This window comes from Octopus bimaculoides, chromosome 16 (genome assembly GCF_001194135.2).
Source record: "Octopus bimaculoides isolate UCB-OBI-ISO-001 chromosome 16, ASM119413v2, whole genome shotgun sequence".
Taxonomy (NCBI): domain Eukaryota; kingdom Metazoa; phylum Mollusca; class Cephalopoda; order Octopoda; family Octopodidae; genus Octopus; species Octopus bimaculoides.
The window spans coordinates 6,042,328-6,057,717 of record NC_068996.1 but is presented as its reverse complement, the minus strand read 5'-3'; the positions used below and the strand labels follow the sequence as shown (position 1 = coordinate 6,057,717).

General features: G+C 37.4%; 1 protein-coding gene across 1 annotated transcript in view; it reads left to right on the top strand.

Moving 5' to 3' along the window:
- Positions 1-10,002, top strand: part of LOC106871265 (LYR motif-containing protein 9) — an 11,495-nt gene extending 1,493 nt beyond the window's left edge. Inside the window, exons 2-3 of the mRNA XM_014917628.2 lie at positions 5,007-5,099; positions 9,802-10,002. Coding sequence (XP_014773114.1) covers positions 5,007-5,099; positions 9,802-9,813 — 105 coding nt within the window. The 3' untranslated portion in view covers positions 9,814-10,002. The remainder of the gene's footprint in view (positions 1-5,006; positions 5,100-9,801) is intronic.
- Positions 10,003-15,390: the final 5,388 nt, after the last annotated feature.

Genomic DNA, 15,390 nt, shown 5'->3' with positions numbered 1-15,390 from the left:
TGAAAGGAGCCCATCGTATATATATATATATATATATATATGTGTGTGTGTATGTATATGTTTGTGTGTCTGTGTTTGTCCCCACAATATCGCTTGACAACTGATGCTGGTGTGCTTACGTCCTCTCGACAAAAGAGACTGATAGAATAAGTCCTGGGGTCAATTTGCTCGACTAAAGGCGGTGCTCCAGCATGGTCACAGTCACATGACTGAAGCATGTAAAAGAGTAAAAGAATATACACAATCTATTATCTATTCTGAATTGAAGCACACTATATAGTCAGTCATAAGTTACAGTTATTTTCAAAAAAGTCCTGCATATGAGATGGTATCAAAAGGTTCCCGGACAAGTTACGTTTAATAAAAGATAACTTATTTACTTACGTTTTACCATCATCTCCTTTGAAATAGTTACCTTGCACAGCAATACACTGGTCCCAGCATTCCTACCACTTCTGGAATCCAGCCTGGAAGTCCTTTCCCATAAGCAAGTTGAGGACCTTCTGTGATTCGCTCTTGATCTTGACAACAATGTTAAAACTGACCTTTGAGCTGTATTTTCATCTTGGAGAAGAGATGGAAGTTTGAAGGTGCTAAATCTGGTGAATAGGACATGTGCAGAAGCAATACCATTTTGTTTTTGGTGAGAAACTCATGAGTGAGGAGGGCTTGGTGACAGGATGCATTGTCGTCATGAAGAATTCACTGTGGATGCAACTATGTGCTGCCATCTGTTGGTATGCTACAGAACTAGTCTGAGAACTTCTTGATACCACCTCATTTTTGTGTTCAACACACTGGGCCTTAGAAAATTACTATTTGTAAATCTCACGTGAGATATTCAGTAACAGTACTTTGTAGTAAAGATTGTTTGCCAACATAACATGTTTGAAAAAAAAATTTTTTTAATATAAGGGCACAAATCATGTTGTATAGCCAGTTAGAGACGATGTCTCCTGGGGCTAAATTGCAGCAACATTCGTCCTAAACCAGGACTACCATGTTATGTTGGCAAACAATCTTTTCTACACACTAGGCCTTGTACGGTTACGCAAAAAAAAAAGAAGAAATTGTTTTGATTAGAATTTTCTCACCCCCTATCACCCTACAAATCCTTACAGATGATCGAATTGAGTGTTTTCTGAGAATGTGCACTTTCAAATGTTCCTCAAAATTACATGTATTAGATGTAAAATGTCTGGCAAGTTCCGTTGAACTGCTGCTATTATGCTTAATGTCATGCCCCCACACCTATTGAACCTTTTATTTAATTGTTCTGTTGTGCAACCAACATAAATCAAGTGGTGCTTTTTGCTGCGTACACCAAATTTGAATCTTTATATGTCCCACCTTCTTTATAAATCTTAACATTTCTGTTGTGGTTTGTTGCTGGACAATGAACAGGGCTTACTTCCCTTGCGGCAGTTTTTCTAGATGCATCCTTCAGAAACTCCAATTTTCTTCGGCTTAGAGGTAGTGGTTAATAGTTTTATTATATTTTTATTGTATCTAAAGTCTACAATAAGCAGATAAGGGAATATTTACATTATTTACATTTGACGGATATTTGTCCTCATCTTGGGGAAATTTCGAACCTAGGTTCTCATTCCTAAGGTATTTTTGGATGTTGTTGTTATTATTATTATTATTATTATTATTATTATTATTCAGGTCACTACCTGGAATCGAACTCGGAATCTTGGGGTTAGTAGCCTGCGCTCTTAACCACTACGCCATATGCCCATGGGCATATTTGAGGACAAATATCTGTCAATTGTAAATAATGTAAATAGTGTACATAATTCCTCATCTCTTAAATATAGAACTATTAAGAGAATATTTGTTTGAAACAAAGATATTTTTCTGAAAGATGCTGGTAATTCTCATGCAAAACTTTTGAAATGCCCGCAAAATTTTATTACCACTTAGTCACTAAAAGAATTTGATCACAAATTTTATTTTGGTTTCTAAAATTGTGTGAAACTTTGACTTTCCTTCCTGATTTCAGCTATGTCATTTGTGATTTCTTTTAATCATGATTCACTGTAACCACATTTGACATAATGGCATACAAAAGCATTTGCATGTTTCCAATAATCGCCTATGTCTTTTAAATCCATTTTATCTTCAAAAATTGGGATTTTGAATTGTATGATGTGGATGATCAGAATGGTGGTGGAGGTAAATGTTGGGTGATGTGGTCTTTCAAAATAACTCTGTCACTATTCTGTCTTCTGAAAACTTAACTTTTGTGTCCAAAAACACAACACTAGATTTTGGAAAACTAGATGTGAATTTTATATTGGACTTAAAGCCACAGCTTTCTTGTGTAACAGTTACTGAACTGCAAGAAGTAAAACTAAACTGTTCTGTAACACTTCCCAGACAAAAAGGACACCATCTATGAACAGTAACCAGAGTATTGGTTCATGACTGTGCAGGGATTTGAATGTCTCCATTAACTGTACAATTCTATATTTAAGAGATAAGGAATTATGTACATTATTTACATTTGACAGATATTTGTCCTCATCTGTAACTAGGTCTAAAAAATAACAATTATCACCCTAGATTCTTTGAGAAAGAAAACAAAAGTTATCAGAACCGCTTCAGTGGGCTAAAGTTATTAACTCTTTAGTATTCAGATTACTCCATCAAATGTAATGCTTATTTATTCACATTGTTTTAAATTAATGATATATTAGAAAATCACTATTTTCTAATTTATAAATCAGTGACTAGAGCTGAGTGGGGGTGCTAGATTCCCTTGTTTCGAAAATATAAGGACATAGATGGTGTCATAGCCAGCTGGAGACGATTCTCCTGGGGCTAAATTACAGCTACATTTGTCCTAAACCAGGACTGTCATGTTATGTTGGCAAACAATCTTTACTACAAAGTACTGTTGCTGAATATCTCTTGTTGTGAGATTTAAAAATAGTAATTTTCTAATTTATAGATCAATGACTAGTTGTCACTTTGAAAACTATATATTTAAAACGGGAATTTGGCAGCGCCACCTCTAGCCAAACAATTTCTCCTCTGTTACACGTCAATTTTTTCATTTGCTACCCAACATTATGTGTGTTTGTTTCAGTCTGTGTTTTTTTTGTTATTGTGTGATATGTTACGTATATTTGAACTGTTGTCGTTTGACAAACAGTAATTTTCACCCTACGGGGCTGAAAGTTTCTGAATACTGTTTTTTTTTGTGAACTGTTATTATTAACATTTACGGGTGATTTTTGAAAAAATTTTTTCTTGTCATTTGTCATTTGTGACAAGTGTCTAACATGGATTTTGACCTCACGTCGAACCAAGGTTTTCCTGAGATGGGAGAAGGTAAAAACAATGAAAAATTCAAGGATACCCAGGAAAAAACAAAGTTTTTCGGCCGCCGTGGGTGGAAATTTCGTTGAACTGGAAGTAGCCATGAACAAGCTCTTCCAGTTCAGAAGTTTAATCGAGAAAAGTGGTGAGGAAACTAAGTTAGTACCACCCCCTGAAACTGTTCAGGCTATACAAGAAAAAATGTCTTCTATGCTTGATGACTGTAAGCAACTGGAAGGAATGAATGTTCACTCAAGCACAATGAGACCTGTACTACTTGTTAATTGATGTGGTCCAATTCTACTCCATGACAACACTTGACTTCACATTTCCAGGATGACATTGCAGAAGCTCACACAAGTCCTTGCCACATCTTCCATATTCTCCTGATCTTTCATCCACCAGCCACCACTTTAACAAGTATCTAGACACTTATTTAAGGCAAAAATCCTTCCGTTCCAAAACTGCGGTTGAAACTGAATTCAAGGATTTCTTGGCATCATAATCTTTGGATTTTTATTGAAGAGGCATAAATGAACTTGTTAATTGATGGAAGAAAGGCATAGCTGCTCAGAGATCATATTTTCAGTAATTAAACCTTTGTATAGTTCAGTTTTTCAAGAATATAGGTTTATTTAAAAAATTGGTCATTATTTTCTGAACGACCTAATAACTGGCTGACCTCTTTGGAATATAAACACATAATATATATGAAGTATGACTAATAGAATGAGCAGTAAGCAAATGATGGAAAGCTTCTGTAACTCATTTGTATTTGAATAATTTCATTATTATTTTTTTTTTCTAATGTTCACTTTTCCATGCTTGCTTGAGACAGATTTTCTATGGCTTGATGCTTTTCCTGTTGCAAAACCACTTGTTTCCAGGCAAGGTAATATTTCCCCATGACTGGACAAGGTTTCATAAAAGACTGGAAACAAATGACAGTGACACCCACATCTATCATGTGATGTCAAGATGAGGACACACACACAAGATGTTCTTTTCAGTTTCCATCTACCAGATCCTCTTACAAGGATTTGATCAACCTGGGGCTATAGTAGAAGACTCTTGCACAAGGTGCCATGCAGTGGGACTGAACATGGTTGGGAAGCAAACACCTTAACCCTATGGACTTATATTAAGTTTTGCACTATTTAGTTTAATGTGTAGAAACTTTTTTTTGTCGGCACTCCGTCGCTTACGACATCGAGGGTTCCAGTTGATCCTATCAACGGAACAGCCTGCTCATGAAATTAACGTGCAAGTGGCTGAGCACTCCACAGACAAGTGTACCCTTAACGTAGTTCTCAGGGATATTCAGTGTGACACAGTGTGACAAGGCTGACCCTTTGAATTACAGGCACAACAGAAACAGGAAGTAAGAGTGAGAGAAAGTTGTGGTGGAAGAGTACAGCAGGGTTCGCCACCATCCCCTGCCGGAACCTCGTGGAGCTTTAGGTGTTTTCGCTCAATAAACATTCACAATGCCCGGTCTGGGAATCGAAACCACGATCCTATGACCACGAGTCCGCTGCCCTAACCACTGGGCCATTGCGTCTCCACTGTGTAGAAACTATAAAGGAAACATTGTTGATGTAATGTTAAATTTTTTTCTTACACAGGTGATTTGAAAATATTAGCATGTCGATTCTGATTCTTTTCCATCTATGCAGGGATTCAACAGCCATGCAGATGAAACTGATCCTAGCCGAATAAGTCAAATAATGTCCAGAGCACTTGATGATATGGATTGGCTAATTAAAAAGGTATTTATGTTATAATTGCAAATTCAGATATTGCAACATTACTACCATCGTGAAGTATATTTGCCACTTAAATGTGGCTAACCCTTAAGAGTTGATGCTACTGTAGCTTGTAGCCCCAGGAAGACACCTCCTCCAGCTGGCTATTGACACACTATCTGTGCCCTATCAGTATTTGCAGAAAGTGTGTCAATAGCCAGCTGGAGGAGGTGTCTTCCTGGGGCTACAAGCTACAGTAGCATCAACTCTTAAGGGTTAGCCACATTTAAGTGGCAAATGTACTTCACGATGTCGTGCAGCTACTGTTTATACCTGGCTCAGAGATTTATTATTGATTACTATCATCATTATTGTTTTTCTGTTTATTTGTTAAACCAGTCTATAGTACAGATGCTGTATGGTAGGTAGACCTATGCAACTGATGTCTTCATCTCACATTTAAAGCTCATTCATTTTAATTATTTCTGAAGTCTACCAAGGTTAATCTCTTCTGCATCATTCACAATACATCCTGGTGCGATTATCATCTGTTTGTTGTTTTCTCAACTCTGTTGTGGTAACTCTTTCTGTTCATTTGCTTTCAATGTGTGTGTGTGTGTTTTGTCTCCTTGGCCGAGAGTTGCAAGCAAGGGACACCATTATGTGAGCAATGTCATTCACTTTCAGTCTCCTGTGAAAGCATACACAACCACAGAAAAATATTTTGCTTGAAAATAGGTGAGAGTTGATTGCAGGAAGAGCATCTGGCCATAGAAAACCTGTTTCAATGAATCCTATTCTATGCAAGTATAAAAAAAAATTAACTTGAAAACAATATATACTGGTTTGTGTGGGGGTGTAAGCTAACATACTTATGTAGTAGGCCAAGAAAAAAAAATTCAACTTAATGGAAGTTACACACATAAAGAAAAAAAGTTGTTTTGGCATTAATGTCAATTTTGTGGGAAGGGAAACCCTGAGAGACAAATTCATTAAATATTAACTATATGGCAACTAATGAAGAACGAGTCTGATGTTTGATAAAAAACACTGATAACTCTGGGTGTGTTTCTGTTTTAATTATAATAACTCGTTAGTGAAACATTCTTACATGTATCCGTAGCAGTCAGTTGACAGAGGTATTAGAGCATCGGAAAGATTGCTTTGCAGTTACCATTCCTGCTATTTGCTGTTTGAATTCAAACACAGCCAGGGCCAACTTTGCCTTTTAGGTGTAGATGTGGGTGTGTAGGTAAGAAACTTGCTTCCCAACCTTGTGCTCTTGGATTCAGTATGTAATGCGCGGCACCTTGGACAAATGTCTTCTACTATAGCACCAGGCCAACGAAAACCTTATGAGTTTATTTGGTAGATGGAAATTGAAAGAAGCCCATCATATGTGTACATCATCATCATTATTATCTTTTAATGTCCGTTCTTCAAGCTTGTATGCATTGGATGGCTTGATTGGAGCTGGCAAGCCAGAGGACTGCACCAGGCTCCAGTTGTCTATACACGTATATGTCTGTGTATGTATCTGTGTGTTGTGTTTGCTTCCACCCTTGTTTGACAACTGGTGTTGGTTTGTTTACATTCCTGTAACTTGGAGGTTTGGCAAAAGGTTCTCATAGAATAAGTACCAGGCTTACAAGAGTTGATTTGTTTGACTAAATCCTTCAAGGCAGTGCCCCAGCATGGCCATCGTCCAATAAAAGAGAAAAGATACTTACCAGATGTTAGAATGATTGAGATTCATCATTTAAAGTCTGCCTTCCATGCTGGCATGGCTTGGACAGTTTAACAGGAGCTGGCCAAGCAGGAGCCTGCACCAAGCTTCACTGTCTGTTTTGGTATGGTTTTTATGGCTGGATGCCCTTCCTAACACCAACCACTTCACAGAGTGGGCTGAGTGCTTTTTATGTGAGGTCAGTTTTGGCATGGTTTTTACAGCTGGATGCCCTTCCAAATGCCAACCACTTCACAGTTTGGACTGGATGCTTTTTATGTGGCACCAGCACCAGCAGGGTCTCCAAGTAACTTTGCAAGACAAAAATTCTTTGAGAGAGGAGGAAGCATTGGAGGAGGGCATCTTGTGTCAGATGATGAAAGGTTAGTGTGTGACAGAGAGACAGAAACAGGTGTGCTGATGTAAAGGAAATACTTGGTTACCTACACAGAGGGAAAATCAAGAGAAGCGGAGAGAGAGAGAGAGAGAGAGAGTTATCAAGAAGGAGGGCAGAAACAGATGTGTTGCTGTAGGAGAGATACATGGTTACTCAGCCAGAGAGAAGAATAAGGGAAAGAGAGAGTGGGGAAACAGCAAAAGTGCGAGAGAGCAGGAGAGAGACGATGATGAAGTGCCAGGGTATTATATACCCTGGCACTTCACCATCGTCTCTCAAAGATCAGAGCATAGATTGGGATGGTAGAGTAAGGAGGAGAGAGATGAATTGTGGCAATTGCCAGGTCATGGCCTCAAGGTACGGAGGTCATAATATACATGGCCAAGTATTCCCAAGGCGTGAGTAGGGATGGGGTTTGCAGTGATTGTGAAAACTTGGGTATAAAGATGGGGTGGGGGAAAGCAGTGAGCAGGGCAGGAGAGTGTGAGACAATAATAATGAAGAGGAAAAGTGAGGAAGAGAAAGATACAGTTTAGAAGAGGAGATGCTTCTAGCATTCAGTTTTGCTGACATGGGTGGGCCTTCTTTAGAACCTCATATTGCCAGTCATCTTGGTCCATTGTCATTTCTTCCGTGAGCCCTAATATCCTGAGATTAATACTCACCACTTCATCCCAGGTCTTCCTGGGTCTCCCTCTTCCACAGGTACCATTCACTTTCAGTGACAGGCACTCCTGTATACAGCTGTCTTTACTCTTATGTATCACATGTCCAAACCAATGCATTCTCCTCTCCTGCTTACCATATTTTATTCCTCTTAGGCCCAACTTTTCTCTCAACACAGTTGCACTTGGTCATTCATGCACACTGTTGTTGCACATCCAATGTAATATACTACTTTCATTCTTCTACAGTCCACGCATGTCCTCTGCATTCAGAACCCATGTCTCCCTACCATGGAATATAGCCATTTGTGTAACAGCATCATACAATTTACCTTTCACTCTGAGAGAGAGTCCTTTTGTTGCAAACAGAGGTAGTAACTCTCTGAATTTCCTCCAGCCTATTCTAGAAATAATACTTTCAGAGTATCCATCACCGTTACTAATTTGGTCACTTAAGTAGCAAAAACTAACTACTGCTTTAAGAGCGCCTTCTGGGAATTTGGGAGAGTCTAAGTCCCACGTGCTTTTAGTGCTTATTGAAAGCAACCTTATCTGTTAAGAGATGCAGTGGAATTACAGGTAAATTATGTGTCCATGACTTACACTGGATGCAGTGAATGGAGTTACTTCCCACTATTTTCCTACATATTGAGCAGGGTCATTTACCTGACAAAAAGAGAGTCTTATCTGCTTTCTTGTTAACAGCAACTTTAGTCTTTGCCTGCTTAACTTTAAAGCCCTTTGATTCCAGGTTTTGCTTGCATACCTAGAACTTCTCCAGTTCTGCAATAAGAGTGAGGTTATCAGCATATAGCAGTTCTCATGTGCATCCAGTTTTGAATTCCTCTGTTATGACCTGGAGGATTATGGTGAATAAGAATTGATCCCTAGTGAATCCCAACTTGCATGTGACATTCATCATTGTATTCAAGGCTGACTCTCACCTTATTGACAGCACTGCTATACATGGCTTGTATGGCTCTAATGAATCACTGATTATTATCATTATTATGGGTAGTGAATTAGCTGAATCGTTAGAGCATCAGACTAAATGCTTTGTGGTATTTCTTCCAGCTGTTTACATTTTCACTTTGAATCCTGCTGTGGTTGGTCAAATCAATCGACATTTCAGTGAGGTTGATAAAATACAGTACCAATCAAGTGGGGTGTTGATGCAATCAACTAAGACCCACCTCTCAAAACGTCTAGCTTTGTGCCTAAATCAGAAACCACCATTATCATCATCATTATTATTAAAGTGGTGCAGTGGCAGAATCATTAGCACACCAGGCAAAATGCTTATTGGCATTTTGTCTGTCTTTACGTTCTGAGTTCAAATCCTGCCAAGGTCAACTTGCCTGTCATCCTCTTGTGGGTTGATAAATTAAGTACCAATGAAACACTGGGGTTGATGTAATTGACTTACTCTCCCAAAATTTCAGGCCTATAGTAGAAAGCATTATCATCATCGATAATTTGATGAGCTGGCAGAATCGTTAGCATGCCAGGCAAAAATTCGTAATGACATTTTGTCTGTCTTTATGTTCCGAGTTGTAATTTTGCCAAGGTTGACTTTGCCCCTTATCCTTTTAGGGGTCAAAATTTGTACTAGTTGAATTGTAATCGATTTACTTCCTTTCTGCAAAATTGCTGGCCTTGTGCTAAAATTTGAAGTCATTAATGTGGCAAGTTGGCAGAATTGTTAGCATGCCAGGCAAAATGCTTAGCAGTATTTCGCCTGTCTTTATGTTCTGGGTTCAAATTCTGCTGAGGTCGACTTTGCCTTTCAACTTTTTGGAGTTGATGAAATAAGCACCATTTGACTACTGGGGTTGATTTAATCAACTAACCCCTCCCCCAAAAATTTCAGGTCTTGTGCCTATAATAGGATTACTATTATCATCATTATCATCGTTAATATAATTTTTATCGTTACAGTACAGCAAATAACATGAACACTGAGAGACACTGAAATGAAGCTGATTAAATGTTTAAACCCAAGATCATCTCTGGTCAAGCAAACCTTTTCATGAACATTTATAAGAAATGGTGTTATAAATATTGTAAATTTAATTTATTAACATTAAAAAAAAAAATCTTAATTTTTATTCAGATGAAATAAAAATTCTTTAATCAAAATTTGCATCTTTCATTCAGTTAAAATCTTTTTTTTAACCATTGAGCAAGTATTTATGCTCTTCATCATTATCATTAGTGTTTTACATTTGTTTTCTATAATGGCTTTGTATTGGATGGATCTGTCCCCATACATTGTCATGTGATTTGTTAAAATCCAACAACGAAGACAACTAATCTGTGATGTGCATTTCTTTTTGTTTTCTCTCATATAAGAAGGTAAGATATATATTACTTTGATGCTCTTATAAAGAGTATTATATATATATATATATATATATATATATATATATATATGATGGTCGTCCACTCGTGACCGAGGAAGACCATTGCCGACCTTCAGGAACATTGTGTGCTCTAGGACTAACTTATATTTTGCATTTGCGGCTCCGTTGGTGGCTAATGAGCCCTGCTCTTGACAAGCATACACGACTGCAAACATTGCAGACCAGCATGTATATATAAGAGCATTAAACTAATATAATTAATCTTTTGAAGATGGTCACTGCTTTCCAAGGTGCTTTCATTACTAAAGGAAATTTCAGAACGGTTTTTAGTGCAAATCTGAGAGTTGTTTTGGGACTTGTTTTGCACAAAAAAAAAAGAAAGAAAGAAAGAAAAACGAAGTCTGATCTCAATCTAAACCATGACTTGTTGGCAACTTCATCCATAACCAACCATCTAATTAGCAGAACTACATCATGGATTTCAATGTTATCTTCAACACAACACAGTCGTATCAAAGCACCAATTAGAAGCAGCAGATAATTCTGTCTCACGTCCGAGTCTACCTAGTTCTAACACTGAAATCCTTAATCACTAGCCTATGTTAGTTGGTACAGTCTTCTTCAAGATTTCCTGATGAATATAGTCTGTCTGGCATGGAGGCGCAATGGCCCAGTGGTTAGGGCAGCGGATGCGCAGTCGTAGGATCGCAGTTTTGATTCCCAGACCGGGCGTTGTGAGTGTTTATTGAGCAAAAACACCTAAAGCTCCACGAGGCTCCGGCAGGGGCTGGTGGCGAACCCTGCTGTACTCTTTCACCACAACTTTCTCTCACTCTTACTTCCTGTTTCTGTTGTGCCTGTAATTCAAAGGGTCAGCCTTGTCACACTGAATATCCCCGAGAACTACGTTAAGGGTACATGTGTCTGTGGAGTGCTCAGCCACTTGCACGTTAATTTCACGAGCAGGCTGTTCCTTTGATTGGATCAACTGGAACCCTTGACGTCGTAAGTGACGGAGTGCCAACAACAACAATAGTCTGTCTGGCAAATGTGTCTGCCAAGTTAGTGAGTAACCAAGTAGTTGGTCAGTTTCCTAAATGCTTGCATCACAGAACTTTTGAAGCCTTCATCTCAATCTTTGTATCATACTCTTCACATGGAAGCCCTCATGGCATTATCCAAGACCTTCATTAATCCTTTTGATACCCATCTGCCTGACACTACTTCTGGTTCTATGATACAAACTTAATTTTTAAAGTGATCCAAATTAAAACCTATCAACATTTTATGTCAAATTAAATTCCAGATTAACAGTTATTTTGCTAAATTCTTCATTTTCTAAGTCAGCTGAAGGGTTAAAGTAGTGAGATCACTTTCCAGAATGTTTTAAAGAGCAGTTCTGTTTATCTACTTGGCCATGGTGCAATATACCAAGATAAATGCATTATATTGTTGATTACTAGTACAGACTTAACTATTCTATCACACACCAACTAATAATACCTTATGTGTTGATTTTTCTGCTATTAACATTGGCTACCATACAACTTCATTGTTATAACTCTAAAGACTGTACTTTTGTTGTTTGACTGGATGTAATTCTGAACACAAATCTCTTCATCTCATTTCAGTATCTCCCTAATTTTTGATTAACTTTCCATCATTTTGAATTTGTTGTGGATACTGAAGTTACAGTGCACAGCAAGACAAAGAGATGGGAGAATAGCAGAGGTAGCTCATATTTAGGAGTGAGGAAGGACATTTTAGACCAAAGTAATTGGAAATTATGGTCACTGACAGATGTAGGGAAATGGAGTGGAATCAGTTTTCATGCTGACATAGTTTTCAAAGTAAAACTGAAATAGAGAGAGAGTGACCTTGTGGACAATTGATAAAAAGATGAGAGACTTGTATCTTAGAAGTAGTGTGTATTAAGAGGAAAAGGGTTAGGCACAAGTCAAATGTTTGTAAAAAAAAAAAAAAATTTTAGGCACAGGAGTGGCTGTGTGGTAAGTAGCTTGCTTACCAACCACATGGTTCCAGGTTCATTCCCACTGCGTGGCATCTTGGGCAAATGTCTTCTACTATAGCCTCGAACCAACCAAAGCCTTCTGAGTGGATTTGGTAGACGGAAACTGAAAGAAGCCCGTCGTATATATGTATATATATATATGTGTGTGTGTGTGTTTGTCCCCCTAGCATTGCTTGATAACCGATGCTGGTGTGTTTATGTCCCCGTAACTTAGCAGTTCGGCAAAAGAGACCAATAGAATAAGTACTAGGCTTACAAAGAATAAGTCCTGGGGTCGATTTGCTTGACTAAAGGCGGTGCTCCAGCATGACCGCAGTCAAATGACTGAAACCAGTAAAAGAGTAAATTTAACTTTTCTTTGTTATTTTCATGAGCTATGTGTTTAAATTTGACTGTGGGAAGAGCTAGCTGGATCTGTGTTTAAATACTTTGATCTCTTGTCTAAATGGATGGTAGTAACCATAGGCAGACTTGAAATTTGTGTGTTTGCTGGGTAGCTTCCAATGCTTAGTCATTGTCCTATCTGGCATATGCCGAGAAATAATATTTCTACCCTTTAACAAAAAATTGTACTACATGAAGTGTAGCAAGAATTAGCACTGCAAGAAAGTGAACACTTATGTCAAAAGCCCAAGAAGTAGTAAACCGGTGGTGGCATATGAAATGAGACAATTGGGCATAGCTGTTCAGATGCTGGTAATTTGGCAGGGCTAACTGGACACTGAACCCGGTTTGATGACAGTACCTTTTGGTGTTGGAGGAAAACAGATACACATGCAGAAATATACACATACAGAGGGAGTGAAAGAGGAATATTGCAATTTATTAATTGAACAAAATTTGGCTCAAACACCTTCCCTTTTCTTATATACAAAGAAATATGCTCATACATAAACAGAAAGATGGAAAACATTAAAGTGAGAAAAACATTAACACATCTGATGTCATGCTGAATCAGCAACACCGGATAGGCAGCACCAAAATATCTCATCCCTAGTAGTATGTTAGGCTTCCTTGCTTACTGACAAAGAAAAATGATTTTTTAAGTATAGCATCAGCACTAGAACGGCTTTGGCTTTCCTACAGGATTGGCGAGAACTTCTTTCATCATAGGACTGCTGGATTAGGAATACCTTTGGACTAAATAACAATTTAATGGTCAAGATACAACAAATATGAAAAGAAAAAACAAATGAGACTGAATCAATGTTTTCTTTTTGAATAAAAATATAATTTATTGTTACAAATACAAAATTTTAGGTATAGAGGCCTTTGTTAATAGTGAAAAATTCTTGTAAAGTTCACTTTTTATGGGCCAAGTTGTTTTGATTTTAAAAATAGACACCAAATAAAAGAAAATATTTTAAAGAAAGATATAAAAAAAATAAAAAATTTACATTTCAATATACAACAAATATACAAAAAAAAAAAAAAAAAAAAAAAAAAAAAAAAAAAAAAAATGAAATCTGAAATTAGAAGCACAATAGCTGTGAAGTTAAGGTGCTAGATTTTCAATCCTTTAATTACAATATTTCTGTTGAAATACATGACTTTTGTTTCAAATGATTAAAAAAAAAAAAAAGGCTAAAATAACTCATTATTAAATTGGTACACAGAACATAACGAGATTTTTGGGTTTTAATTTAGATAATTTTAAAACGGGAAGTTTGTATGATAGAACCAAGGGCAGTCCCAGGCAGGTTGGTATTAAAGGGGTTAATCTTATTGCTCTAGCTGTTTTGTTGTTTCAGGATCAGATGTGTTAACCATTTCAGTCAATAATCTTATTCCACTTTTACAGCTGAATAAGGAAGGCCATGAAGCTACTGAAAATATTTGATTAAAAAAGTTACAAAATGTCCAAATTTTCAAAACTCATACCACTTAAATCAGCATTAATTAAGAGCAGGGGGGGGGGCATCCTTAAGGGCAAGAAAAGACAAAAAAACTTTAAAATGTCATAGAAATGAGGGAAAGTACAAAAGGTACATTTCACAGAAATGGCTAAGTCTTAAATATTCCATTCCAGTGCATGTAGAGAGAGGGAGAGCAGTTGGGTGGAGTAAGGGAGAGAAAATTTCAGAATATTTTTAGAAGTGCATGATTAAGAATATAGATTAAAATCTCTCCCATGTAAAAAAAAAAAAAAAAATTCTGCAAACCAAATCACATCTGATTGGGTAGTTCAATGTTTATCAGACAGTATAATAATAATAATGATACACAATATATTATTTAAGTTTGTGTAATTTTTCTTTCTTGAAAGATGTTAAAATGCAGGCATGGCCATGTGGCTAAGAAGTTTGCTTTCCTGTGCAGTCCCACTGCACGGCATGTTGGACAAATGTTTCCTCTACTAAAGCCCTTGACCAACCAATGCCTTGTGAATGGATTTCGTAGATGGAAACTGAAAGAAGCCCATCATATCTGTAATACATGTGTTTATCTTACCTTAACATTGTGTGATAGCTGTAAATGAGTTATTCATGTCCAGCCATGGAGAACTATCTTACTTGGAAAGAAGTGAGGGTTGGTAACAGAATGGGCATCAAGTCACTGAAAATTTGCCTCAAACTATATGGCTCATGCAAAAATGGAGAGTGAATGTAAAAGCAAATCATCCCCAGACTCAAACCACAGCAGATTGATAAATGCTACAGCAAAGACCATTCCCAACAGGAAACTGCATGAAATTGATGCATCAGATGAGGAAACTGAGGGTTCTGTGGCCTGCTGCTAATGAGAAACGAAGATATAAGGAGTTTGAGAACAAGGTACGTCAAGCTCTTTATAAAATGACAGGATCTACAGTGGAGAAACTGGGAAAGTTAACAAGCTTAATATATGATACAGGAAAGGAGTTATTTGGAGTGAAAGATTAGTACCTGATTAGCAAAAGGAAAGTGTGAACCAGGTAGGAGGATCAGGAAAAGGAAACAGACTGTTCTTTTCCTTCCTCAACTAAGAAAGTGAAAAAAATGTACTGCGGAAAACAAAACATCTGGTCTGTACAAAAATTAAAAAAAAGAAATGCCGTTATATGCAAAAACATGTCCGCTGATATGAGTGAAGAAAGGAAAGTAAAAGGACTCGGGAACAGTTTCTGAAGAACCTGTATGGGGTTACTAAGAA